The 24,471-nt window shown below is 37.3% G+C and overlaps 5 protein-coding genes across 13 annotated transcripts; all 5 read left to right on the top strand.

Moving 5' to 3' along the window:
* LOC18788866 lies at positions 1,442–6,443 on the top strand. 6 transcript variants are annotated; one of them, XM_020565456.1, is made up of 4 exons: positions 1,442–1,538; positions 2,335–2,396; positions 4,072–4,272; positions 5,055–6,443. In XM_020565456.1, exon 4 carries the CDS (start codon positions 5,068–5,070, stop codon positions 6,154–6,156), a length of 1,089 nt encoding a protein of 362 aa, XP_020421045.1. In that variant the 5' UTR covers positions 1,442–1,538; positions 2,335–2,396; positions 4,072–4,272; positions 5,055–5,067; the 3' UTR covers positions 6,157–6,443. The 6 variants fall into 6 exon arrangements, with proteins under 6 accessions (XP_020421045.1, XP_020421030.1, XP_020421022.1 ...); XM_020565433.1 differs by having other exon boundaries at positions 1,453–1,743; XM_020565445.1 differs by lacking the exon at positions 4,072–4,272 and adding an exon at positions 3,865–3,935 and having other exon boundaries at positions 1,453–1,743.
* Positions 6,985–9,264, top strand: LOC18788602 (ribosomal RNA small subunit methyltransferase). 2 transcript variants are annotated; one of them, XM_007222261.2, is made up of 3 exons: positions 6,985–7,310; positions 7,678–7,994; positions 8,335–9,264. In XM_007222261.2, the coding sequence occupies exons 2-3, from the start codon at positions 7,686–7,688 to the stop codon at positions 9,064–9,066; spliced, it is 1,041 nt and encodes a 346-aa protein (XP_007222323.1). In that variant the 5' UTR covers positions 6,985–7,310; positions 7,678–7,685; the 3' UTR covers positions 9,067–9,264. The 2 variants fall into 2 exon arrangements, with proteins under 2 accessions (XP_007222323.1, XP_020421055.1); XM_020565466.1 differs by having other exon boundaries at positions 7,673–7,994.
* Positions 10,345–12,906, top strand: LOC18788826 (50S ribosomal protein L20). The gene is made up of 3 exons (XM_007226530.2): positions 10,345–10,481; positions 10,720–10,926; positions 12,550–12,906. Exons 2-3 carry the CDS (start codon positions 10,741–10,743, stop codon positions 12,739–12,741), a joined length of 378 nt encoding a protein of 125 aa, XP_007226592.1. The 5' UTR covers positions 10,345–10,481; positions 10,720–10,740; the 3' UTR covers positions 12,742–12,906.
* LOC18792939 (probable anion transporter 5) lies at positions 14,490–17,762 on the top strand. The gene is made up of 2 exons (XM_007227392.2): positions 14,490–14,774; positions 15,743–17,762. The coding sequence occupies exon 2, from the start codon at positions 15,987–15,989 to the stop codon at positions 17,313–17,315; it is 1,329 nt and encodes a 442-aa protein (XP_007227454.1). The 5' UTR covers positions 14,490–14,774; positions 15,743–15,986; the 3' UTR covers positions 17,316–17,762.
* On the top strand, positions 20,213–23,348 carry LOC18793795 (proteasome subunit beta type-4). Of its 3 annotated transcripts, none has more exons than XM_007227494.2 (8): positions 20,233–20,334; positions 20,408–20,454; positions 20,539–20,603; positions 20,775–20,851; positions 21,063–21,192; positions 21,328–21,487; positions 21,636–21,821; positions 22,986–23,348. In XM_007227494.2, exons 3-8 carry the CDS (start codon positions 20,542–20,544, stop codon positions 23,097–23,099), a joined length of 729 nt encoding a protein of 242 aa, XP_007227556.1. In that variant the 5' UTR covers positions 20,233–20,334; positions 20,408–20,454; positions 20,539–20,541; the 3' UTR covers positions 23,100–23,348. The 3 variants fall into 3 exon arrangements, with proteins under 3 accessions (XP_007227555.1, XP_007227556.1, XP_020411310.1); XM_020555721.1 differs by having other exon boundaries at positions 20,246–20,334; positions 20,440–20,454; XM_007227493.2 differs by lacking the exon at positions 20,408–20,454 and having other exon boundaries at positions 20,213–20,334.

Here is a 24,471-nt window from a genome sequence, read left to right as displayed (position 1 = left end):
GATTCGGTCATACGATACCAAACCCTTTTCCACTTTACAGTGGACCTCTACTACATCTTAAGTTAACAGCCGATCAAATAAAATATGTTTAATGTTTTAGTGGAATTGTGTTTGGTACTCGTCTGCCGCACGTAATCAGTGACCACCATGCAACCCTAAATTTGAAAAATGCCAAAAAATTAACTCACACCTCATTCGAAGCCTCCTTAACTTCAATCTCACCCTTATAAATAAATACTATGTATGTTTTCACCAATATAAGCGCATAAATCTTGTTAGAGTTGTAGGAAGATATGATGGTTTGTGAAAAAAGTCTAACTAGGGTTGCAGGAACGTATGTGTGTGTATTGAGTAAATTTAATTTATATTTTAAATGTTTTTTTAATCCTTAATGGTAATTATGGACAAGGATAAAATAAGTTATTCATGTTTAAAATTAGTACGAGGATCAAAAGAACAAATTGTGAGGTTCAAATAAAATCACCATTCTCTCTCTCTCTCTCTCTCTAACATTTCTCATGCCCCTTTTGCAATCATAAAGAACTCTTCTAGATATTTTAAATTCAATATATTCCTCATGACCCATCTTGGACGAGTTAAAATTATTTAGGAGCCATTAGCGATAAAAAAAAAACACCTTCATTTCATTTTTCAATCACATATTGGTAGATTATTCTCTATTATTTAGGTTGAGAATTGAGGTATTTTCTTGGTCAAAAAATTCTTTATTTTTCTTGAGTTTGTTAGAGCATTTCTAACTGACCCGTTAAATGACAGGTGGCATGACAAACGGTAACAATTGAAGCTACTTAGAGATCCAATTGAGTTGTCATTACTGGCATGGAAAAGAAGGTAGCAAAGACGTCAAAATTGACAGCAACATACTGAGGCGTTATTTCCTTGGTATGAATTTTTTATTTTCTTTGACCCCACTTAGCTTTAATTACTGTTTGTTGTCTTTAATCAGTGCCATCGAATTTTTTTATTCTTCTAACCCCACCCGCTTTTATTGTTTTTCAAATTCATTGAAAAATAATAATAAAATAATAATATTTTTTAACGTTTATAAAGTATTGAGTTATACAATATAGCTACATCAGTCATTAAATTGAAATGAGTGTTTGTATTTGACATCTCTTAGTAAGTTTCTGTCACAAAATATTAAAATCTGGAAATTGGACGAATAATCAATCGAATACACGAAAGTTCGGAGTAACAGAGTCATAGATAGCTCGTAGGGTCATAGGCACGTGAAGTTTTGGTTAGGAACCAACGCCAGAACGTGGACACACATTTACCGTACAGCACAACGGCACGTGACATCGTGACTAGCTTTAAACCACTGAAATGGAGCGTGCTCCGCAGTCTCCATAGCAGCACGTGGATGTCAAACTAAAGCAGCTGCCCCACGTCTCCTCTCTCTCCCCTCTCTCTCTGTGTCCAAAAAATGGTCTCAAATCACAAAGAGAGAGAGAGAGAGAGAGAGAGAGAGAGAGAGAGAGTGGCGTAGAAATGACTCGAACTCAACGAAAAATTTGGTAATTGCTTTTGCTTCTCTTTTTTTGTTGCCCCTCCCGCCCTTTGCTCCCTCGCTTTGTCTCTCGATATCTCCGCCTAAGCTTTCGAGTTTCTGCTCTCAAACCCTAATTTCCTTTTTCTCTCTCCCTCTCACTCTTTCTCAAATCCAAATTTCTTATCCATGTGCTATTACGTCGTTGGAGTTTGAACACTTGCATATATCTGGTGCGATGCTCTTTCAATTTCTCTGTTATCGAATGTTTTTTCCTTGTTCGTTTCTTGAGCTTGAGAATCTGTTTGGTTGCCGAGAAATGGAAGGGAAACCACGGAAATTACAGTCAGTTGCCTAGTTTCATCTCTCTATCTCTTTTTATTTAAAAAAAAATAAAATTGGAAATTGGAAATTTGAAAGTTGGGTTTATTCTTTGCTTGGAAATTGAGAAATCAAAAGTCCTCTGTTGGGGCAGCTGAGCCTGGCACGACTTTAATTTTTAGTCTTTTTTTATAGCAAAATTTCACGATTTGGGTTTGCGTAATTTCCTTTGCTCTCTCGGCCTTCATATATGTATATAAGATTTTCACATTTTCACATTTTATCTCTTGGGATTTTTAATTATTCAAAATTTTTATTTGAATATTAATATTGTGGATCTCTCTCATATGGATAAAGGTCAGGTGCCATGTGCTTGGGTTCCATGATTTTCCTTATTATTTGATTAATTTATTAACTGTCTTCTTGCGTGCTTCATTGATTAAACACGTTAGTCTGTATAAATCTCTGACCTGGTTTTTTTTTCTCTTTTAATTGTATTTCAGATGCACTTTAGTCTCCCCAACTAACTTATCTTGGATCCAGAATTGCTCTGACTGCGACAAAGGTAAGGCTTTCGGGTTTCAGTTTGGATTAACAAGATTTATCATTAGCTGGAATGTACATTTTTCTGGGTATGATTGGCTCGTTCATGGGGAAGCCATTTTTGGGTAATTTATACTACTTTGGTATTTCATTACCTCGCCCATCTAAGGTTCATACTGGCGTATATGCAATTGTGTGTCTCTTCTCTTTGAAGATTCAATTGAGTACTGGATAATTTGATCTCCTTCAATATTATGATCTGAGAGTTGATCTCAGGGTTCTTTCTTCTTCTTCTTCTTCTTTCTTTCCAAATGGTTTGATTGTTGATCTCAACGTCAAGGGATGTTATCTTTGATTTTTTTTTTTTTTTGGGTTATATTTATTATAGTTTCAGTTATCTTCTTGGTATCGCATTCAATTGTTACGGAGCAATTATTTGAATTCAGACCACAAATAGGGATCTTTAGACCATAAAGCGTTTCTATAATTTGCTTGCATATACTTGGGCTGGTTGAAAGGAGTTATGTATCTTTCCAGAATTCTACTGAGACTCTAGGCATTGCAGGAAATAAGAAGTAAAAAAAATGAGACTTCTAGACATGTGAAAGTGGGATGGGATAGGAATGTTCTGTACACAGTTGTACCTCAGTGCCAGCTATTTGCTGCGTCTCAGTATTTCATTTTCCCAAACATGGAAAATGTTACTCCATGTGTTGAATCAGATGGCTATTTATGTTTTAGATGCAACCAGTGGGGAAGTTTGTGTTTCTAGGGTCCTGAAACCTTTGGAGTCCGCTTAAACCAGTGTATATGTATAACTTTGGTCTTGTGCATTTTGGGATGTCAAGTAAGCATATTGAGGAGGGGAGTGCCTTCTCCTACAGGCTACAACAGTTTGTTCTACTTAATGTGTTATATCTGGTTTATGGTTTAGAACTTAAGATTGTTGATCTCCTGAGAATTACAGTTCTGTCACTAGGTGGAAAAGATTCTGTGACTTCAAATCTGTTCACTCTGTGAAATAAATTTATATAAAAAATCGACCTTAAACCATAGAGGTCTGAAATGTAAAATATTGCAAACAAGGCCGGTGAGATATAACTCAAATTTGTAACTTACAAACATTCCAAGCAGATCCTTACATTGGCCCACAAAAAGTTTTAAAACAAACGCTTGTCAGTGTCATGCCCACTTTCATAAATTGATCATGTCAGAACCTTTTGAAGTAGTTTGCTGCAATTCTTATTCCATGTTAATCATTTCATTATCTGGTGTATTCAATTTTGGAAGGAAATGTTGTCAGATTTCAAAGTGATGCCTGATTCACTAGATTGATATAACCTATGATATTCTGGAAAAATGTTTAATTTCAACCAGTTTACTCACTCTCCTCTTTCTGCAATCCTTGGATTTTTTTTTTTTGGATTACTATATACTGGCTGTCAATTTTTCTTTGCCTTTATTTAAACCTTAATTGGGAATGTCTGTAGGAAGGAAATGATGCCAGATTTTGAAGTGATGCATGATTCACTAGATTGATTCCACTAATATTCAGAAGAATGTAGGATTTTCAGACCTTACTTGCAATGCTTGAAGCTTTTCACATTAGTACTTTGCAACATTTACAGCCTGTGAATTGTCTTTGGCTTTTATTCAAGCTTTAATCTTGGGATATGTCTGTTTCCCGGTCTTGCTAGATTGCAGAGTCCATATTAAGTTAACCAGCGTAATAGTTTGCAACTAATTAAGTCAGGAGAAATTTGCAATTTGTCAAGCAAGGATGCCTCTGTTTTATATCAGGATTGAAACGACTGTTCTGGATGGTCTAAATGGCCATAAATCAGTCTTGTCCCATCTCTTGAACTCTATGAAGGCACATGTCCCCTGAATGTGGTCAGGTAAGACGGAAGAGGGCACTTGTTTCTTTTTTTTTTTATTTTATTTTATTTTTAACCTTCCCTTGTGAATGGATATACATCCATATCCTGTTCTCCACCTTGTTACTTAGAAGTATACTATATTAGGAATTGGAATTTTAGAGGAAATTGCAAATATGCATTTCTGGGGTAAAGGGGGGATGTATAGTGAGAACCTTGGTCAATCCCAACTGAGATTACTTGATGAAGGAGATAGTATGAAGTACTAATAGTTAATTTTTATTATTTTGATAAATGGGGTAGGGGAGATTCAATATTAGGACCTGTTCCAACATTGGAAAGAAAAGTACCACTAGACCAAGAGCTAGTTGGTTTCCAAGAGTTTTCAGTGTCCTAAGATTCTCTCGCTTGGTATCTGATGCTTTTGTTATGAGGACTCAGGATTCCCTTTTTCTTTTAATAATTTTGGCCAACTATTGATATTTTTAAGTTTCAAAGCTTGTCAACTAACTCCATCTTCTGTATGTGCTGCTTTGTATCCATTGTGAGGCGTGTTCCTCCCCAGATAACCAGTTCTAATAATTGGTGATTCGTCTTGTGGTTTATTTTTCGGATACAAGGTTCTGATTTCTTGTTATTCTTTGAGACTTTGATAATTGTTGCACAGAATTGGCATCTGCAGTAGTAGGATGAACTTTACTCTACCTATGTTGGTGTGGAAGTTCCTGGTGTTCTGTCTGCTGTTATACGTGTGTGTGTCTGGATTATGCCAGTTCTTATAAACTTTGCAATATGGTTTGCAGGTGAAGCCTGAAAATGGCAAAAGGTAGCAGGGGACGACGCAGGATTGCTTCCCGAAGATACAGACCAACGCCATACCCATTGCGCTCTAATCAAGATATATTGGAGGATCTGTGCCCGAAGAAATGCTCCAGAGATTTGGAGAAAAAAGACTGGGATGATGCAACATGTTCTGTGTGCATGGAGTATCCTCACAATGCCGTTCTTCTCCTATGTTCCTCTCATGACAAGGGTTGCCGACCCTACATGTGTGGAACTAGTTTCCGGCATTCCAACTGTCTTGGCCAGTACAAGAAAGCTTATACCAAAATGGTGTCATCTGATCATGGACAACCATTGCTTGGTTCCGATAACAATCCAATTGTGCTACCAGATTCTGAATGGCCAGCACAGAAGTGTGAAGTCTCAGAGCTTGCATGCCCCCTCTGTAGGGGAAAGGTGAAGGGCTGGACTGTTCTTGAACCAGCACGAGATTATCTAAATGCAAAAAAGAGAAGCTGCATGCAAGAGAATTGCTCATTTGTTGGAAATTACAAGGAGCTTAAGAGGCATGTGAGGGCAGAACACCCCTCTGCACGGCCGCGTGAAGTGGATCCAGTACTCGAACAGAAATGGAGAAGGCTTGAACATGAGCGGGAGACGGATGATGTGATCAGCACAATACAGTCTTCCATGCCAGGGGCAATGGTTTTTGGAGATTACGTAATAGAAGGAAATAATTATGGATTTGATACGGACGAAGAGGATGGTGGTTTCGATGCGGAAGCTGGGGAAAGGAATGGAGGATTTGGGTTGGGCTTTGATGGTAATCTGGTGAATGTCTTTTTCCTATTGCATGCATTTGGGTCATCAGGGACTGGGCGACTGAGGCAGCCTGAGAGGGCATTGCACCACCCATCGGACGGTAGTGCAGTTGGCATCCGGCACAGCACTCCTATTGGTGGTTCGGATTCCTCAGATCAAGATGATGAGAATGACAGTAATGGTGATAATGCTGGTGGTGGTATGTCATTGGTGAGTCGACTCCGTCGTCATGGCAGGGTGTTGTTGGGACGCTCTGGGAGGAGACGAAGGCGTAGAGAAGGAAATAGTGATCAAACATAAACTGAATCGTGGTAAGAATGGGGGGGAATTTAGGAAACCTTGCGTAGGCACACAAATTTTAGGAGTGATTTGCACAAAAACAAATAAAAGAAGTTATGATTTTTAACTTTCTCGCATTTGCATTGGATTTAATTGTCATTTAGAAAGCTGGGAAAAAAGGAAAATGGAGATGATGGTTGTTCCTTTTCCCTCTGTTGTGTAATATATTTTCAAATGTAATTTTAAACTTCCCTTTTACCTTAATGTATGAATATAAATTTCCTTCTGTGTATGTGATATTTCTGACAGAACTCGGCCTCTCTCTCTCTCTCTCTCTCTCTCTCTCTCTCTCTCTCTCTCTCTCTCCTACCACTGATTTTTCTTTCTGTCTTTCTCTCTCTTTATAATTTGGCCAAAATAAATTAGGTTGAAGCTTTTGGTTTGGACCAATCACTGGAAGGAGCTTCATCTGATAGAAATAGATTCAATTACCTCAAAAGCTTTGAATAAATGAATGAATGAGGTCTGCAACCTGATAGCCTTGCAACTTCCAATGCATGGGCGGTTACTCGGGGAAGAGATAAGGCGGCTGACTTTGCCTTGGAAATTTGGTGGTATTTTTGTATGAAAAAGCTTGGACACTTTTCTTCGTTTTCTTTTCTTTTTGGGTAATTACATAATGTACAAAAATGCAGTTTTTCAACTATTATTCTATTAACTTTTTGCCCACCAGCTGCTCGACGGAAGTCCAGAGAAGGCGCGCAGCTTGACTTTTTTTTAATTAAAAAAACAGCCTGGGAAAACCAAGTCCATTATTATAAATTCAAAACTAGCCCATTAAACTCACCGACAATGAAAAGAGGCAGCCAAGTGTTGGGACACTAAACCCACCGTTTCACTAACAGCAGGCTAATAACAAAACGGTGTGTATTGTTTATTAGGGCAGCAAGACGAGCCAGACATCTTCTTCGCCAGGGCTCCTCTGCAACTCAGAAAACTCTTCGCAAGGCTAAGCTAACATATCTACCTATTTGTTTTTTTGGAAAATTTTGGGCCGGTAAGCAGCCCAGCCTGCCCCCTGTGTAGAACCACCCCTTGCAGTCGCTCTTATCTCCACTCCAGCCACCCTCCCCACTCCTCACCTTCAGCCACACCCTGCCGCCGCTGCTATCTTGGTAAGTTTTTCTTCTTCTTCTTTCTCTTCCTTTAATTGAATTTTTTATTCTCCTTTTTCTAAAATTTAGGATTTAGGGTACTTATATGATAAAATAAATAATAAAAAAATTAAGGATTTTGACATTACAGACTTGTGTGGTGGAAATGTATGGGAAGAACATTTGCTTCTATTGGTTGTACTTTGATGTTCAGTGAGTGCCATTTCTTTGTATTTGTCAATTGTAATAGCTTCTGAAAAGTGAAAACTATAGAGTCTAGTAGTCATTGAAGATTCAAAGAGGCAGCGAAACTTTTAACATAATAAGGGCAGTGAAGAGACTTCTTTTTATAGTTCAGTTAACAACTTTGGGCTTCTTTTTAGTGTAGGCGCATCAATGGCGGGAGGCAAGACAAAGAAAGAGAAGGCGAGGCCAGCAGGGCACACGCCTTACCAAGGAGGCATATCGTTCCACAAGTCCAAAGGACAGCACATACTCAAGAATCCGTTACTTGTGGACTCCATAGTCCAGAAGTCAGGTATCAAATCCACCGATGTCATCCTAGAGATTGGTCCTGGTACTGGTAATCTCACCAAGAAGCTTCTAGAAGTTGGTAAGAGGGTCATTGCTGTCGAGATTGACGCTCGAATGGTTCTCGAGCTGCAGAGACGATTTCAGGGCACTCCTCACTCCAACCGCTTGCAGGTACCACGTTTTTCGTGCTTCTTTCTCAAAATTTTTATTTTTTCAACCCAAATGGTTCTCGAATGGTTATTGAGTTGTTATACTCAGTTCATAAGTTGATTCCGTTTGTATGTTGATACCGAGGATTGCTTATCCTCATGATTATCAATATAAACCATTCATATTAAAAAAATAATAATTGCAATTAGCCTTTCAGTGAATATGATAATTTAGAAAGTGTGAACTATTATGCCATGAAGGAATTCTCAAATTCTGTTGTATGATATGTTATGCATGATGCGATGTGTTGTTGATGATTTTCATTGAATACAAATAGAGGATTTGTTTGCTATGTCCACAGGTTATTCAAGGAGATGTGCTAAAGACTGAGCTTCCCTATTTTGATATATGCGTAGCAAATATCCCTTATCAAATCTCATCTCCCCTCACATTCAAGTTATTGAAGCACCAACCTGCTTTCAGATGTGCCATTATAATGTTCCAAAGGGAATTTGCAATGAGACTGGTTGCGCAGCCTGGTGACAAGCTCTACTGTCGTCTTACCGTCAACACGCAACTCTTGTCTCGGGTCTCCCACCTCCTCAAAGTTGGAAGGAACAACTTTCGCCCTCCGCCTAAGGTAGATTCCTCTGTCGTTCGAATTGAACCCAGGAAACCGCCTTTTGAAGTGAACCAAAAGGAGTGGGATGGCTTTTTGCGGATCTGTTTCAATAGGAAGAACAAAACGCTTGGCTCAATTTTTAGGCAGAAAAGTGTCATCAATTTACTAGAGAAGAATTACAAGACCTTGCAGGCGCTTAATCTTGCACCAGCCCAACAAGGTGCCTTGGAGGATACTAATGATGTGATGGATTTTTCAGATGAGGACATAGAGATGGATGATGATGGAGTGGATGATGGAATGGAAGTGGAGGATGGTAATGCAGAAGGGGAGGTATCTGAATTCAAAAAAAAGGTTTTGAGCGTGTTGAAGAAGGCTGGTTTCGAAGGGGAGAGGTCCTCCAAGCTCAAATTACAGCAATTCTTGGACCTGCTTTCCGAGTTCAACAAGGATGGTATACACTTCTCCTAAATTGGGACCCAAATGTTTTGTCTGTTAAGATTATACCCAACCCAATTTTGTTAGGTTTCAAGTCTTTCTCTTGTTTTATTTATTTTGGTTTTTAATGTTTTATAAGAGGGTACGATTGGATAATTTAGTTAGACATGTGGATGGTTTTCCAATTCTCCTTTCTAATGCATCTCTATCTCCATCGTATTATTATAAGGACAGTTACTCCTCGTTGTGTTGAGATTTTATTTGAAGTTTGTTGCCCTATTTTTTTGAGAGTTCGACGGAAAGGAGATAAAATCAAGAAAATGGGGGTTTTTTTTTTTGTTTTTTATTGCTTTAGGACCTGGTGAAACAAAATCCTAAGGTCATTTTCTGAAATGCTAACGTCGTAGCATCCAACAGTCACCGTCTATGGCAACAGGAGCCCAGAGTTACGGTAACCACCTCCATTCTCAACCATTTTAGAAATATGCTCATCTTAGAGGTAACCTCAGAATGTTGCTGCCGGAGAAGATGTTTGTAAAGGATTGTATTTGTTGTATTGTTTGGCTCCTCCTTTTTTTAACAAAAGTTACAAAACCGTTGTAATCTCCTTAGAAATTTAAGATAGCTTCTAGGGTACATTAAGTGGTTACTGGTTTCCAAAGATCTACACAGGTAAGTTCATACACCTTCCATTCCACACATACATTGCATTTGTGATGTACTTAGTTTAATAAGAAACAAAATTAACCAACAGCCTATTTCAATGGACTTATAAAGACTATTGGTATTAGAATCGCATTTTGATAGTGTGTGAGAAATTTTTCGTCTTGTAATTTAAACTATCGCCTCACGTTTGTACTAAAAACAAAACCAAAAACGAAGCAAGCCTCTTTGTTAAATTCCATGGAGACTAGGTTGAATTTATCCAAGGTGTTAAGTTTCTTATACATGCCTGATGCATTTTGTAAGATTGAATAACGACACAATAATAAGAAGCGAAAAAATTCACAAAAGAATCACTTATTACTAGTGACAGGCAGAGGAAGGAATAAGTAAGAGAGAGATGGAGTCATATTTCTACTGAAACAACTTGAATATACATATGCTACGGGAAAGTGATTTTGATCATAAAAGTAACATTCACTTAGAGGTGTTTGCTGGTCCACCAGCTGCTCGACGGAAGTCCAGAGAAGAAGAAGCGCAGCTTTTTTTTTTTTTTGGTCTTAAAAAATAATAATAATAAACAGCCTACCAAAACGACATCGTGTTTATTAAAATGACCTGTTAAAAACCACGCCGTTTTGGGTCAGGACTTAAAAAAATAACAAAGTAGTTTAGCTTCAGCATATTCAAAACCCTTCCAAAACCCCAATTCTGCAAATTGAGAGATTGGAGAAAGTTCCTTCGGACAGAGATTTCGAGTCTCGGAACGAATCCACTATTTGCAGGTTTCTCTGTTTTTTCTTTCAGTTTCTTTTTCCTCTGCAAGTCTGCTTTGGTTTTCTCTGGTGATGGATTGTAAATTTGATGGATCAAGTACTCCTAAATTTACTACTGGATCCACTACTGTGCATTAGGGAATTTTCCTTTATGAATACTTGTCTGGCTTTGTTATAGGAGAAATGATAATTCTATGGCTGATTATGTCTTGGTGTTCTGTGTGTGTGTTTGTGTTGACCTTTTAAGAGATTAAGTGAAAAGTGAACAATGAACAAGGATAAGATATTCAAGTTAGCCAAGGGCTTCAGGGGAAGGGCCAAGAATTGCATAAGGATTGCCAGAGAGAGGGTGGAGAAGGCCTTGCAGTATTCCTACAGGGATCGCCGCACCAAGAAGCGAGATATGCGCTCCCTGTGGATCCAACGCATCAATGCTGGCACCCGCATCCATGGTGTATGTATCGAATTGTGTCTATTATCTTATATGTGGTTTGAGAGAATTATAGCAGTTTCGCTTTCAATTGGTTTTGGACTTCAATCTAAGTTACCGTTTTCCTGCCACTGTTGTTTGCTATGTTTATATAGTTATCTTTATCCAGTTGAGTTATTCCTGAGTTCCTTTCTATATTGCCTACAACTTGGATGGAAAAGACTGAGAGAGAAAAATACATGTGAAGAAAGTGGATGATGAGTATTGATTTGCTCAAAGATTGTTGTCTTGAGCAATAGGTACCCAATCTTTGTGTATATAGGTGGTGGTATGGCGGTAGAGTAAAAAGGCCATCCTATTGTTATGGCAGTGAGTCAATGACTCTGGTAATGTGGTCCTGTGACTGAGCCTCACCATAAGCCTCGCCATCAGTAGGGCATGTAGGTATGCTGATGTGGATTTTCTTTAAACAAAATGGGCAAGAACTTGTGTCAGGTCATTTTGGTTGGGGATAATTTCAAGAGACCTTTATTCCCAGCTTGCCTGTTTTCAGTCTGAGGTTGAATATCTTGGCTAGCTGTCCCTCTGGCATTCCTTTCAGTCTGAGGTTGCGTTGGAGTCATATATTGTTGAAAATCATGATTATTGAAAATTATGGACTTAAGTTTTTCAATATGCTGCAGAACAGTGAACTTTATATCAGTTTTTGTTGGTTTTAGGAGTTAAAGATGGGAAAACGAGAGACTATTTTTTATGCTAACGTATACATTTTCCTCATAGAATAGTAAGAGAAGCATGGGCCATCTACGCATGGTCATCCTAACTGGGGTAGGGTCTTTTTTGTTAAGTTTTTTTGTCTTTTTTGTCTAGAGGTTGCTTAAGCATAAAAGATCAAGAGGATTGTTCTTTCTCCAATATTGGTTAACATGGAGAGTAAATGTCTAAGAACTTGGTTAGTGAAAAGTACCTGGAGAAAAGTAAAAATAATAGCATGCGAAATTAAGGGTCCTCATTGGAATTCTTGGAATTGGTTACAAAGATTTTTAGTATTTAAATCCTGGCTGTGGTCTTAAGAACTTTGCTCAATGTTTTCAAATTGACTTCAAGTTTTTAGTTTTGGTTCTCATTGGAATTCATGGAATTGGTTACAAAGGTTGTTAGCATGTAAATCCTGCCTGTGGTCTTAAGAACTTTGCACAATGTTTTCAAATTGACTTCAAGTTTTTAGTTTCGGTTCTCATTGGAATTCATGGAATTGGTTACAAAGGTTGTTAGCATGTAAATCCTGCCTGTGTTCCTAAAACTTTGCTTAATGTTTTCAAATTGACTTCCAAGTTTTTAGTTTTGACTTGAATATTCTCTGCACTAATGTAGATCCAAATTATATTTTTATGGTTGGCTTTGGAAAGTCTAGGAAGTTGGGGAAAGCTACAGCAGTTTAGATTAAGATGTAAGGAATCATATGTATCTTTCTGGACCTTCTGGTCTGAAAGAAGCTGTTGAGCTGTTGGATGGGTAGAAGCTGGAACATATTGCTGATTCGATGATCTTAAGCTATTTGAGTGTTTTTTTGCGATTTCCTGTATAATATTTGTTTTCTAGTGTATTCTGATCTCCCTTTTATTTGCGTTTTACTGCTGTCATCAGGTTAATTATGGGAATTTCATGCATGGGTTGATGAAGGAGAACATTCAGCTGAACAGGAAAGTTTTGTCAGAGCTGTCCATGCACGAACCATACAGTTTCAAGGCCCTAGTAGACATCTCTCGCACTGCCTTCCCTGGGAACAAGAACGTGGTTCATGCTCCCAAAAAGGAAGGCCTTTCAATGCTTGTGTAATTGGCCATTTAGTTAAATGCATCTTTGCTTAATATTTTAGTGCTTGTATGGAACAGAACTTTCTGAGTCTCTTGTTTTGGTCTTTTTGTCCTTTAGATTTTGATCAAGATTATTGCTTGTTAATGCAAATTTTAGTGAAGCTGCAAGCATTTCTCTTTATTTCCTTCCCCACCTCCTTATCTGCACCGAGTCCACTCCATTCGGATGGTCGTGTATGGCGTAGACGTTCGTTCATATCATGATCGTGGTTCCATACATATGTATTATGGGAAAAGATAATGAAGTATCTAGAGGAATCATAATAACCCGGTAGGCTGATAAACACACATTATTTTGAATATATGATGCGTAGATTTTGGGTTGGGTATGTTTGAAAACGGGTATTATAAACTCATAATTTGTGCTATGAGGCCTTGGCTTATCAGCTAATCATTGATTGTCACGTGAAAAAGTTATTATGTGTGGCATGACGTGATCGATCAGGGATAACGAAATAGTATTATCTCTGTTTTACACTAGCGTTTCTTCTTAGCTATGTTCTTTAGTTTTATTTGCCATCATGGCCTTTAATGAAGTATTCTCAAGAGTTGAGTAAGCACTAACTTTGTCTCAAAGAAACACAATTGAATACAAATACACTATACATCTCGTTTTTATCATGTGAACTGGCAATACAAGGAAATACAAAGTTGCAAATTGGAGGGAAAATGGTGAGAATATGAGATGGCCTATTTTATTACTCATTTAATAATTCTATTAATGGGTCAAGGGATACTACCTTATTCACCTAAGTTTAGTCCTTCGTGACATACACACCTAAACACAATTATAGAAAGACTTTCTACATCCAATTACTATTGTACAACTCCCAAAAAGAGAATCTCAACTCGAAATACAAAGAATCAGATCAGAATTTGGTAGGATTGTCTTTTGGATCTTCCTCCAACTTGAGATTTTTCTTCAAAATTACAAAAAAAAACTTATAGCTTGACACATGTATATAAACTTATTTTTTGTTTTTAATGAGTAACTTTAGTGCCAACAATGTCTAGTTCAATGAAAAAGGTCTTGACTTGCAGACAAGTGATCTCAAGTTCAAACCCCACACATTGGATATGTGTGTGTGAAAAACCACTCATTTATCTTGTAGTTTAAATTATCGCTTGTACTAAAAAATAAAAATAAAACTTAGAAAAAACTTCACTATGTACATGGGATATAAACTCCACAAGATCTATGAAATTCCTTTTGATTGCTTCGTATTTATTAGGCCATTAACTGCTTAATGAAATAAGAAATCAGGACTAACGTGATATTCACCGCTTATCCGGTGATTGATTTGATCTTCTAATTATCCATGATGCACCCGCTATGGTTATTTCGTACCCCCCTTTTTCTTTTCGTATGATTTTGCTTACTATACCTGCTGCTGTAGCATTATAAACATTATTGTTACTCTTGCTCCCGTCAGGACAAATCTGACCCCTTCCCCTGTTCCCGCCTATTGAATTGAACTTCTAACTATACATGTTAGATCTTGCAGGACTCACAGAACCAACATGTTAGTGTCCAATATGTGTTCTCCTCTACGAACTTATGTAAAAGGTGTCGTACACTCTTAATCAATGCGTGATGAGGAGCTTGTTAATTTCCCGAGTATCAGCTCGTGGATAAATTTCTTTTTACACTCTAAAATTGTACACGTGTAACATTTTCTTACTGGGCGTAAAATCTATGCTACCACTTACTTAATTCTTTTGGGTCCCCACCCGAATTCTGAGACGAAGGGGAAAAGCCTAGATATAGACTGGAGTGTAGCCCATCCAGCCATCACACCGAGCCCACCTGGCCTTAACAGCTCAGACCAAACAACACAATAAAAGATAGAAAGTCTACCCCAAAACAGCACGGACATCCCTCCCTACCATTTGCAGCCGCTCCGATCTCCACTCCAGCCACCCTCCTCACTCCTCACTCCTCACCTTCAGCCACACGCATGCCGCATTGCTGCCGCTGCTGCTGCTGCTAGCTTTGTAAGTTCTTCTTCTTCTTTCTTTATCTTTTTCATCTAAACAATTCTTCGAAATTCTTCCTTTTTTCTTCTCTTCTTCTTCTTCTAAACATTTCTCTCACATTCTTCTTATCTTCTTCTTCTTCTTCTTCTGAACTCTTCATTTCTTATGTTCTTCTTCTTTTAATCCTTCATTTCCATTATTTTTCTTCTTTTAATTAAATTTTTATTCTGCTTGTTTCTAATTTAAGATTTAGGGTTCTTATATAATAATAATAAATTAGGGATTTGAGGATTTTGGCATTACAGACTTGTGGGGTGCAAAATGGGAATAACACTTGCTTCTATTGCTTGTGCTTTGATATTCAATAGCAAGGAACTGGATTTTGAAGTTTTTGAACTTGATCATTGAATGACTGCTATTTCTGTGTATTTGTAAATTGTAATAGCTTCTGAAAAGTGAAAAATATAGAGCCTAGTAGTCATTGAAGATTCAAATGGACAGCGAAACTATTAACATAAGAAGAGACAGTGCAGGGACTTCTTTTATAGTTTAGTTAAGAACTTTGGACTCCCTTTTAGTGTGTACATGAATAGCTTTCTCAGTGCAAAGGCTGTTAATTTACTCATCTGTTTTCTTATAATAAAAAAGTGGCCACCAAGAAATGAAAGAATCTCATGGGTGTGATTAACGGGTTCTGTAAAATTGGAGAAAAACAAAGGAGGCTCTGTCGGAGTTTCAATTGAGGAAAATTGGCTTAAAACTTCGGCCCAACCCTCTTTTAAATACTGGGTCCATGCCTTCCTCAAAGTAGTCGTCGATCTTGTAACTTTGCTTTCTTGCATCTTGGAAGCCCCTTTGGTGTAGGCTTTTTCGGATATATGCTTTCTATGTTTGAAAAGAATTTGCAAGTTCGTTACTTGATTGTTTTGTATGTTGTTATGATGTCCAATTCAAACAAGTTGTTTACTTATCCTTTTCTGCTGCAGATTCCACCAACATATCTAAGCGTTTGATTTGTAATAGTTGTGAAGCTGCTGCTTTGCTCTTCTGAACCATTTCTAACTGAAACGTTAGCTGTTAAAAGTCAGCTCATCTAAAGACAGCACACATAATTGCTGCAGTTGATGACACTGTCGGAGTCGATTCTTCTAAAGAAAATTGAAAATTTTGGCTCATCTGAAGGCAATTTTGGCAATGTTAAGTACTTATTAATGTCACTAAGGGTGAAGTATGACGACAATGAAATTTCCAAAGCGTTACTTAGTCGTCATATTGACCTTCCTCAGCACATCCGTTTGCTATATAGAACGTGTCGGGTTTTCAATTGCATACACTGTTGCCGCTGATGCTGCTGGGGTAAATCAATCAAGTAAAGGCACAATTCTTTCTACATTCTATTATGGCTATGCTTGTTCACAAGTGCCTGGTGGCTGGGCAGCTCAGAAAATCGGGGGAAGGAAGGTTCTTCTCCTTTCATTTGTGTTATGGTCATTGACTTGTGCATTGGTTCCTTTGGACCCCAATCGAGTCTTTGTCATGGTGATTGCTAGATTGCTTGTTGGTGTTGCACAAGGTTTCATCTTCCCCTCAATCCACACAGTTCTAGCACAGTGGGTTCCACCACACGAAAGATCCAGATCTGTTTCTCTTACAACTTCTGGTATGTACCTCGGTGCTGCGGCAGGAATGCTTTTCCTTCCAAGCCTTGTAAAGTATAGAGGCCCCCAATCCGTCTTTCTTGCTGAGGCAGCACTAGGAGCCATGTGGTCTTTGCTTTGGTTTAAGTATGCCAGTGACCCACCTCGCTCTGAACATCCAAAAGCCACAGCTGCTGGTTTCGGGGAATCAATGCTGCCAATCAAAGGAAGTCAAAAGTTGAAACTAGAAAATGGAGGAAGTTCTGTCAGAACTGCCAAAATTCCATGGAAGAAAATTTTACTCAGTTTGCCAGTCTGGGCAATTGTGGTTAATAATTTCACGTTCCATTATGCTTTATATGTGTTAATGAACTGGCTGCCGACATACTTTGAATTGGGCCTCCAGCTTAGCCTTCAAGAAATGGGTTCTTCTAAGATGTTGCCGTATCTCAACATGTTTATTTTCTCAAATATAGGTGGGGTGGTTGCTGATCACTTGGTCACCAAGAGAATCTTGTCTGTGACTAGAACGCGGAAGCTCTTGAACACCATCGGGTTCATAGTTGCTTCTCTTGCATTGATGGCAATTCCCATATTCAGAACATCTGGTGGGGCTGTTCTCTGCTCTTCTGTGGCTCTCGGTTTCTTGGCACTTGGGAGAGCTGGTTTTGCAGTGAATCACATGGATATTGCCCCGAGATACGCGGGCATTGTGATGGGAGTTTCTAACACTGCTGGTACGTTAGCTGGCATTATTGGAGTTGATCTGACCGGCAAACTACTTGAAGCTGCAAGAACTGTTGATTCGAGTCTTTCAAGTGCAGAGAGCTGGAGAGTGGTGTTTTTCATTCCGGGTTTGCTTTGCATTTTTAGTTCTGTAGTATTTTTACTATTCTCAACAGGGGAGAGAATTTTTGACTGAGATAGGCTTTTGCATGCGAACCTCTCGAAGCTCCTCAGTAGGTGTTCGGATTCTTCATTTATAATTGTTTGTGCAATGAGGCTGCTGATGTAGTGTAGCATATAATTGTTGCCGTGGGAAAACATATGAACTTAAAAGCTCCCATACAAGATTGGAAATAGCAGGTCATATGTGGGGATTACAATGTTTGCTTAATAAGCTCTCTGATTGCTTCCAGCATATAATTCTTGTGTATGAAGGATAGATGAAATTAATAAGCTCATAAACAATCCGAAATGGTCAGTCTAGACCTGCAAATTATCGATTTTTATAATGTATTTGTTAAATTTGATTCCATCCCCATACCAGGTTTCATCTGGTTAATGGAAATGTTGTTTATTTGTGGAATATCCAGTTGTAATTGACAGACAATTGATACAATAAAAGAATTAGTGATGGTTCTATAAACTTGTGCAACTCTGTATGATGTCCTGGGTTAGGCTTCCTTTGATTTATTTTTTATATTTCAGATCGAACTTGAGGCCTCTTCCAACAAAGTGCATATCCCATTCTACAAGATTATGCTACATTGAGTTAGTTTCTCTGGAGTTTCGTCCTAGTTGTAACTTTTGGTGATAATTTCTTGGGAGCTTCATTAATATACCCAAAATAGGGGCTGAAATTATAAAAAAACCCCACATGGATTGCACTTTAGAAACACACCCAAAACTCATTTACTACATAAAAAATTAGTGTTTAAGTTCTTATAAATTACATGACTGCCATTGATCAATTTAAAAAAGAAGACCAACACAAAAAACTTAAATAGCACCCAAAACAAGCCCAACCCAATTTTATAAAAAAACCCAAACAATTCATTACAAACAAAAGGTCTTGAAAACCGTAGTTTCATTAACGTGTCATGTTAATTAATCATTGTAATGTTCTACACCTTTATTGTCATGTTGATTAATTGTTGTAATGTTCCAGTTTAGGGTAATAACACTGCTATGTCATGTTGATTAATGGTTGTAATGTTCCAGTGTAGAGTAATAACACTGCTAATTTCCTATAACATCCTATTTCTAATGCATGTTTACCCCTGTACTGTTCCAGTGTAGGGTAATAACACTGCTAGTTTCCTATGATATCCTATTTCTAATGCATGTCTACCCATGTAATGTTTCAGTCTAAGGTAATAACATTGCTAGTTTATTGTCATGTTGATTAATGGCTGATGTTCCAATCTAGGGTAATAATATTGCTAGTTTATTGTCATGTTGATTAATGGTTGTAATGTTCTAGTTTAGGGTAATAACAATACTAGTTTCATATGACATCCTATCTCTAATGCATGTTTACTCTTGTAATGTTCCAGTCTAGGGTAATAACACTGCTCGTTTCCTATGATATTCTATTTCTAATGCATATCTACCCCTATAATGTTCTAGTCTAGGGTAATAGCACTGCTATTTCCTATGACATCCTATTTCTAATGCATGTTTACCCCTGTAATGTTCTAGTCTAGGGTAATAACACTGCTAGTTTACTGTCATGTTGATTAATGTTTATCATGTTGCTATTTCTAATACATGTCCACCAAAGAAAAGATGAAGAAAGAACAAACCAGACCAACTCAAAACAAGCTGAGCCCAGATTGTTAATACTATTATGTCATAGAAGTATATTGTTAATACTCTGTCATAGAAGTACATTGTTAATACCCTATCACAGAAGTACATTGTTAAACAAAAATGAGATTCATAACTGAAATAGTAACAAAAGTTGAATCGATCATCAAAGCTTCAAATACATTTCGAAAATCAACTAAAATCCGAAGAGAAACACATAATTGAAGCAAAAGATCAAAAATCTCAAGTACAAACCAAACGACGACGACGACGATAACAACGACAATGATGTGGCGAAAGAGGAGTAGAGCTCGAAGATGAGGAGTAGAGCTAAAAGCATCTGATCGAGGTTTTTTCAAGGTCTTGAACAATCCGAAAAAAGAAAAAATCAATAGAAGCACGATTTTAGAACAAGAAATTGAAGGTGAAATATTGAAAATTGTAGATTAAAGATGAATAATATAGTTGGACCTGAGACTGAGCTTCAATGGAAGCTCCTCTTGCTCCAACACCAGAGAAAACACCAGCGAGAAAGGAGAAAATAAATATGATTTGATTTTTTGGCAGATTTGGTTTTTTTGGCAGATTTGGTTTTTTGGCAGACATGGAAATATTTGGTTTTATGGCAGATCTGGGCAGATCTGATTTTCCTCTCTTAAATCCATAGTACAAGGACAATATAGGTATTTAACACACACAAATAAACTAAAAAAACAACTATTAAATTAAAAAAAATTAATAGCTGTCAATTTTTGGATTTTTTTTTGGTGTGTTTATAGTTTTTAAACGGTGTAGGGTTTCTTTATAAAACCATGTCTAAGATTGGGTATATAACTAAATTTCTATAATTTCTTTTGTCATTTTTAGTTATCATTTTTTAGTTAGAGATAGAAGTAAAGCATATGGGGAAAAATAAAAACAAATCTTAAGAAACTTTTGTTTTCATTTGCATAAGCACAAGCCTCCTTGAGCATGTGCCAATTGGTTTTTTTATTTATTTATTTATTTAAGAATTAAGAAAAAATAACAGGGGCTTGTATTTTCTCCCCAGCCGTTGAGATCACTTAAATGGCTGAGATGGAGCCTCAAATAGTTCCCACCTTAGCTGCGCTCTAAACGCAAAATCTTCAAACTGGGTTGGACCTAAATTATAGTTGGGCGTGAACTTTTTGTCCAAGTCCACTGAATGGGCCTAATCTAAAGCCTTAGCACACCCATTTCCACATGGACTACCCAAATCCAGTAAATTGAACCGGGTTTTCAATTTCTTGAGCGAAAGGAAAAGGAAAATAAAAAAGATCCAACAGCCTATGATCGAACAGCGCTCGCTCTCCTCTATATCGCTCTTCAGACTCGAGTCGGCTGCGAGAGAGGTCCGTCTCTGTATTCTTCACTTTTAGTTTCTTGAGGTTCGTATCTCTATCCTCTTGCTCTTGCTTTAAGCTTTTGTACCTGTTTAAATGTTTGTGGCGAAATTAATAGGTGTTGCTTTCCATAATTGTTACCTCATTTAGAGAACAAAAACGAGTGTGAGTTTCCACTCTCTATCTGATTTCCACAACCCAGATTTTTGTTTCATTACTTTGATTTTGAATTTGTGATTTTTTGAGCAGTTAATGGAGTCGAACCAAGCCAAACCCGGCCTACTGTGCAACCCTGAAGCTTCTCAGAGAACCTTGTATTCTATTCTCACACTTTCTTGCTTTTCTCATTTTTATTGTTAAATTTATGATGCGTATTTTTGGTATGTGTAGACATTATGGTATTTGGGGTTTTGGGGATTTTGCTTTCTATATGACATTTCAATCCTTTAATTCTTTTTTTTTTTTTTAAATATAATTTTTTGAAGGTACCCATATGTAACCGGTACATCTGTGGTGGCTCTGAAGTACAAAGATGGAATTTTGATGGCTGCTGATATGGGAGGTTAGATGCCAATCCAATTTAGATTCTGTTTCAAATTTTAATTATTTTTTGACATAAAGGTTAAAGTCCATCGCTTTATGAACAATGCTCATCATCTCTTCTTTTGGAGTTTCAATGCTGTTTACGTTGCAAAAGTTAGACACCCATGTATGTTCCTTTTCATGTTTCTGTTTAGGTTTGTAACAATATCAAATGATGCATTTACTAATAGGTTCTTATGGGTCTACCCTGCGATACAAGAGTGTGGAACGAATGAAGCCTATTGGAAAGCATTCTCTTCTTGGTGCAAGTGGAGAAATAAGTGACTTTCAAGAGCTATTACGTTATCTTGATGAGCTCATGTAAGCATTGTTCTCAAGAAAAATTATGTAGAAGATACCTTCTCTAATGCTTTCATTGTGATTTTTGCTATGCTTCTTGGTATCATTTGCAACTGGACTTAAAAAGATTATTCATTTTGAGTTTTATGGTTGTAGCCTATATGACAACATGTGGGATGATGGGAACTCTTTGGGACCTAAAGAGGTCCACAACTATTTGACCCGTGTGATGTACAATAGGCGTAACAAGTTCAATCCACTGTGGAACTCTCTTGTCCTTGGTGGAGTGAAAAAAGGACAGAAGTACCTTGGCATGGTAGGCCTCATATAATCCTTCCCTTCACGCATTGTAGCATGCTGTGTGCAATTAGGAAAGCTGGTTATTTATTTATTTATTTATTCAAGAATAAAGTTTCTGAATGAGCTGACTTAATTACTTGTCATATTCTTTTATCCCTATCCAGGTTAGCATGATAGGTGTAAATTTTGAGGACAATCATGTAGCTACAGGATTTGGAAATCACCTTGCACGGCCTATGCTTCGTGATGAATGGCATGAGAACTTGACTTTTGAAGAGGGTGTAAAGCTACTGGAGAAATGCATGCGTGTCCTTCTCTATCGTGATCGGTCTGCTGTCAACAAGCTTCAGGTATAGTAATTAATTAATCTTATTTACTCTATCTTCTGTCATCCTATAATACTAACAGTGCTATAAGCTATGGATTCCATAATATTAAGGCTTGTAAGAAATGATGATTTGACTAGCAATTACTGAGGGCCTTCTTATCTATCTATCTTTTTTTTTATCTGCCAAATAATTCACCTATCTGTATCTTTAATCGTGTTCAACATTTATAAACTTTTTTAAATATGAAACCTGGTAAACCTTTTTAAATATATTTGAAGTGTTTTGTCTCTCTCTCTCTCTCTCTCTCTCTCTCTCATACACATGTTCAAATAGGTTTTCACTAAACTTTTGTCACTCTTGATCTTACTCGTTTGTCATGTAAGAAACTCTCATGAGCCTGATAAGTATTGTAATTCCCTTTCACTGGTGAAGTGCTAGTTATTTACTGGACTATTAATTGGGCTTTAGCTCCGGAAAGTGTTTAAAGTGGAGACAGAGGAAAGGAAAGGAAAAGTATTATGCTAATGAACATGATTGCATGGTTTTGATTTCAATTTTCTGTCGGTATATTTTCCTATTTCTACCCAACAAGTTCTCTAACATCTGTTCTGTATATATTTTATGCAAATCAGAAATCACATTGTACAATGAGTTGCTTGGTAGAATTTACTCATCGTTTCTATTGGTCATACTTATAAAAGGAAGGATTTATGGCATGATGGGTCATTTAAGAGGGAAATTGTTTTCGATCTTTGGATGTGCTTAATGCTAGATATTGTCTGGTTATGAACATCACATGATTTTAAACACCACCTTCGTCTCTGAAGAGGTGCTGAAGGTTTGTGGCATATGTTTGTGGATTTAGTTTGGTGTGAAACAATTTCCTCCGCTTTGCCTCCTTTGCTAGTAAAGTGAAAACACTTATTTCTAGAAAGTTCTGTTAGTAAAGTGATATTGCACATTTGCACACATCAGATAAATGCAATGAGATATTATTTTTGTTTTTAAAAGTGAAACTACTAGTTTGGAATTGGCATAGTAGTTGCAAGGCCAAAAAGGAAAATCCAATCAGTTTTTAAGGATCTTGATAATTTTGTGCATTGTAAGGGTGGAGTGTATTGTTTTGCTTGAACATGGATTGGCACTTCCTTGTAAGATTACACACTTTAAACTTTGAAATTGCAGATTTCCAAAATCACTGAAGAAGGTGTAACCATCTCTCAGCCCTACTCTTTGAAGACTTTCTGGGGTTTCTCTGCTTTCGAAAATCCAACATTGGGTGCTGAAGGATCATGGTAGTTGAATAGAGGCATGGCTTCTGAACTTGAAACAGCTAACTAGGAGCTAAGTTGAACTTTAATGTGTTTCTACAGTAATTGGAACCAAGAATTTGTAACAGTGTTGACTCGAATATAGCTGGTTGGCTTTTGAGAAACATTTTAGCTATAATACCCATCGTTTTCTTAAATTTGGTGTTGCAGCATCCAACGAGTATGAACTTATTGTAGTGACACTTCAAGCAATGTCTATTTTCCTTTGAATCATTTGGCCAGTATGTGGTTTGAAGATCATATAATCGGTTGCGGAATACATACATGCATATATATATATATATATATATATATATATGCAATAATAGGAATAGGAATTCTATCTGGCATCTGATTTTCTTTGTTTTCATACAAAATAGAGTTGTCTTTTTCTAGAATTTTTGGGATAGTGGGGACAGTAGGAGGATATCATGGATTGTTGTTAAGCAGGAGAAATGAGTTCTTGTTTGTTCTACACGGTTATTGAGCTAGGAGGGGATGGTTTTAATCAGTCTTAGTTTGACAATTGGAAAGTTTCTTTAGATTATAAAATATTTTTGGAGCCGTCAGATGTGAAATGTATAATCTAAATTCTTTGTGATGAGACAAATATATTTATGCTCTCCAGATGGAAGGCAAACTGTCGGAAGCTTGAAACACTTGACCAAAAATGTTAACGTCCTGGGTTATTGTGGCGAACAAAATTAGCGTTTTACAAGAATAGATTATTGCTTCAACATCTTAACGCAAACAGTATCATTTTGATGGATTATGTTTACGGATAAAACACTGTCGATTGAACATACATTGTAAGTTTATAGCGTGGTAATGGAACACTGTCACGTGATATCACCAATCTATGTGCTAAACTCAACATACAAATTGGGCTGTTAGACTTGACTTAACATACAAATTGGGCTTGGTTTAGACCCAAATGCATGAAGCAAATCTTATTGCCTTGTCTCTGACCAAGATGCCTACTCGCCTGCGACGACATCGTTTGGGTTTCTCCGTTCCGAAGGAAGCTTGTTTTACGAGTTTGACTGCGGGCATCTGCACTCGTTGATGGTTTCTCATTTTCTCCTGCATATTTTCATTATATCTTTGATAAAAATTTGAAACAAAAAATTAAATGCTTAATAAAAATTTCATATCTTCATCAATCTTTAACAAATCCTCTAGTAAGCACATTACGAAATCAGGAGAAAACATCCATGAAGTCAGGCCTTTCTGAACTATTCAATTCAACTATGCTTCTGCAAAACAAGGTTATACATATACAAAACCCCAACTGGATAACCATTGCGAACTTCAAGGACATGCCGCTCGTATCTATATCAACTTTCCAATAGAAATTCAAT

The sequence above is a fragment of the Prunus persica genome, chromosome G1, assembly GCF_000346465.2.
Source record: "Prunus persica cultivar Lovell chromosome G1, Prunus_persica_NCBIv2, whole genome shotgun sequence".
NCBI classification, from domain to species: Eukaryota; Viridiplantae; Streptophyta; class Magnoliopsida; order Rosales; family Rosaceae; genus Prunus; species Prunus persica.
The sequence above is the reverse complement of the archived record's forward strand: the minus strand, read 5'-3'. Positions and strand labels throughout refer to the sequence as shown.

Bases quoted from the DNA above. Each gene is read 5' to 3' on its own strand.
- LOC18788866 (XM_020565456.1), top strand. From the start codon at position 5,068: ATGGCAAAAGGTAGCAGGGGACGACGCAGGATTGCTTCCCGAAGATAC.
- LOC18788602 (XM_007222261.2), top strand. From the start codon at position 7,686: ATGGCGGGAGGCAAGACAAAGAAAGAGAAGGCGAGGCCAGCAGGGCAC. The intron at 7,995-8,334 runs GTACCACGTTTT...CTATGTCCACAG, and splicing joins CTCACTCCAACCGCTTGCAG to GTTATTCAAGGAGATGTGCT.
- LOC18788826 (XM_007226530.2), top strand. From the start codon at position 10,741: ATGAACAAGGATAAGATATTCAAGTTAGCCAAGGGCTTCAGGGGAAGG. The intron at 10,927-12,549 runs GTATGTATCGAA...TGCTGTCATCAG, and splicing joins CTGGCACCCGCATCCATGGT to GTTAATTATGGGAATTTCAT.
- LOC18792939 (XM_007227392.2), top strand. From the start codon at position 15,987: ATGACGACAATGAAATTTCCAAAGCGTTACTTAGTCGTCATATTGACC.
- LOC18793795 (XM_007227493.2), top strand. From the start codon at position 20,542: ATGGAGTCGAACCAAGCCAAACCCGGCCTACTGTGCAACCCTGAAGCT. The intron at 20,604-20,774 runs GTATTCTATTCT...AATTTTTTGAAG, and splicing joins GAAGCTTCTCAGAGAACCTT to GTACCCATATGTAACCGGTA. The intron at 20,852-21,062 runs GTTAGATGCCAA...ATTTACTAATAG, and splicing joins GATGGCTGCTGATATGGGAG to GTTCTTATGGGTCTACCCTG.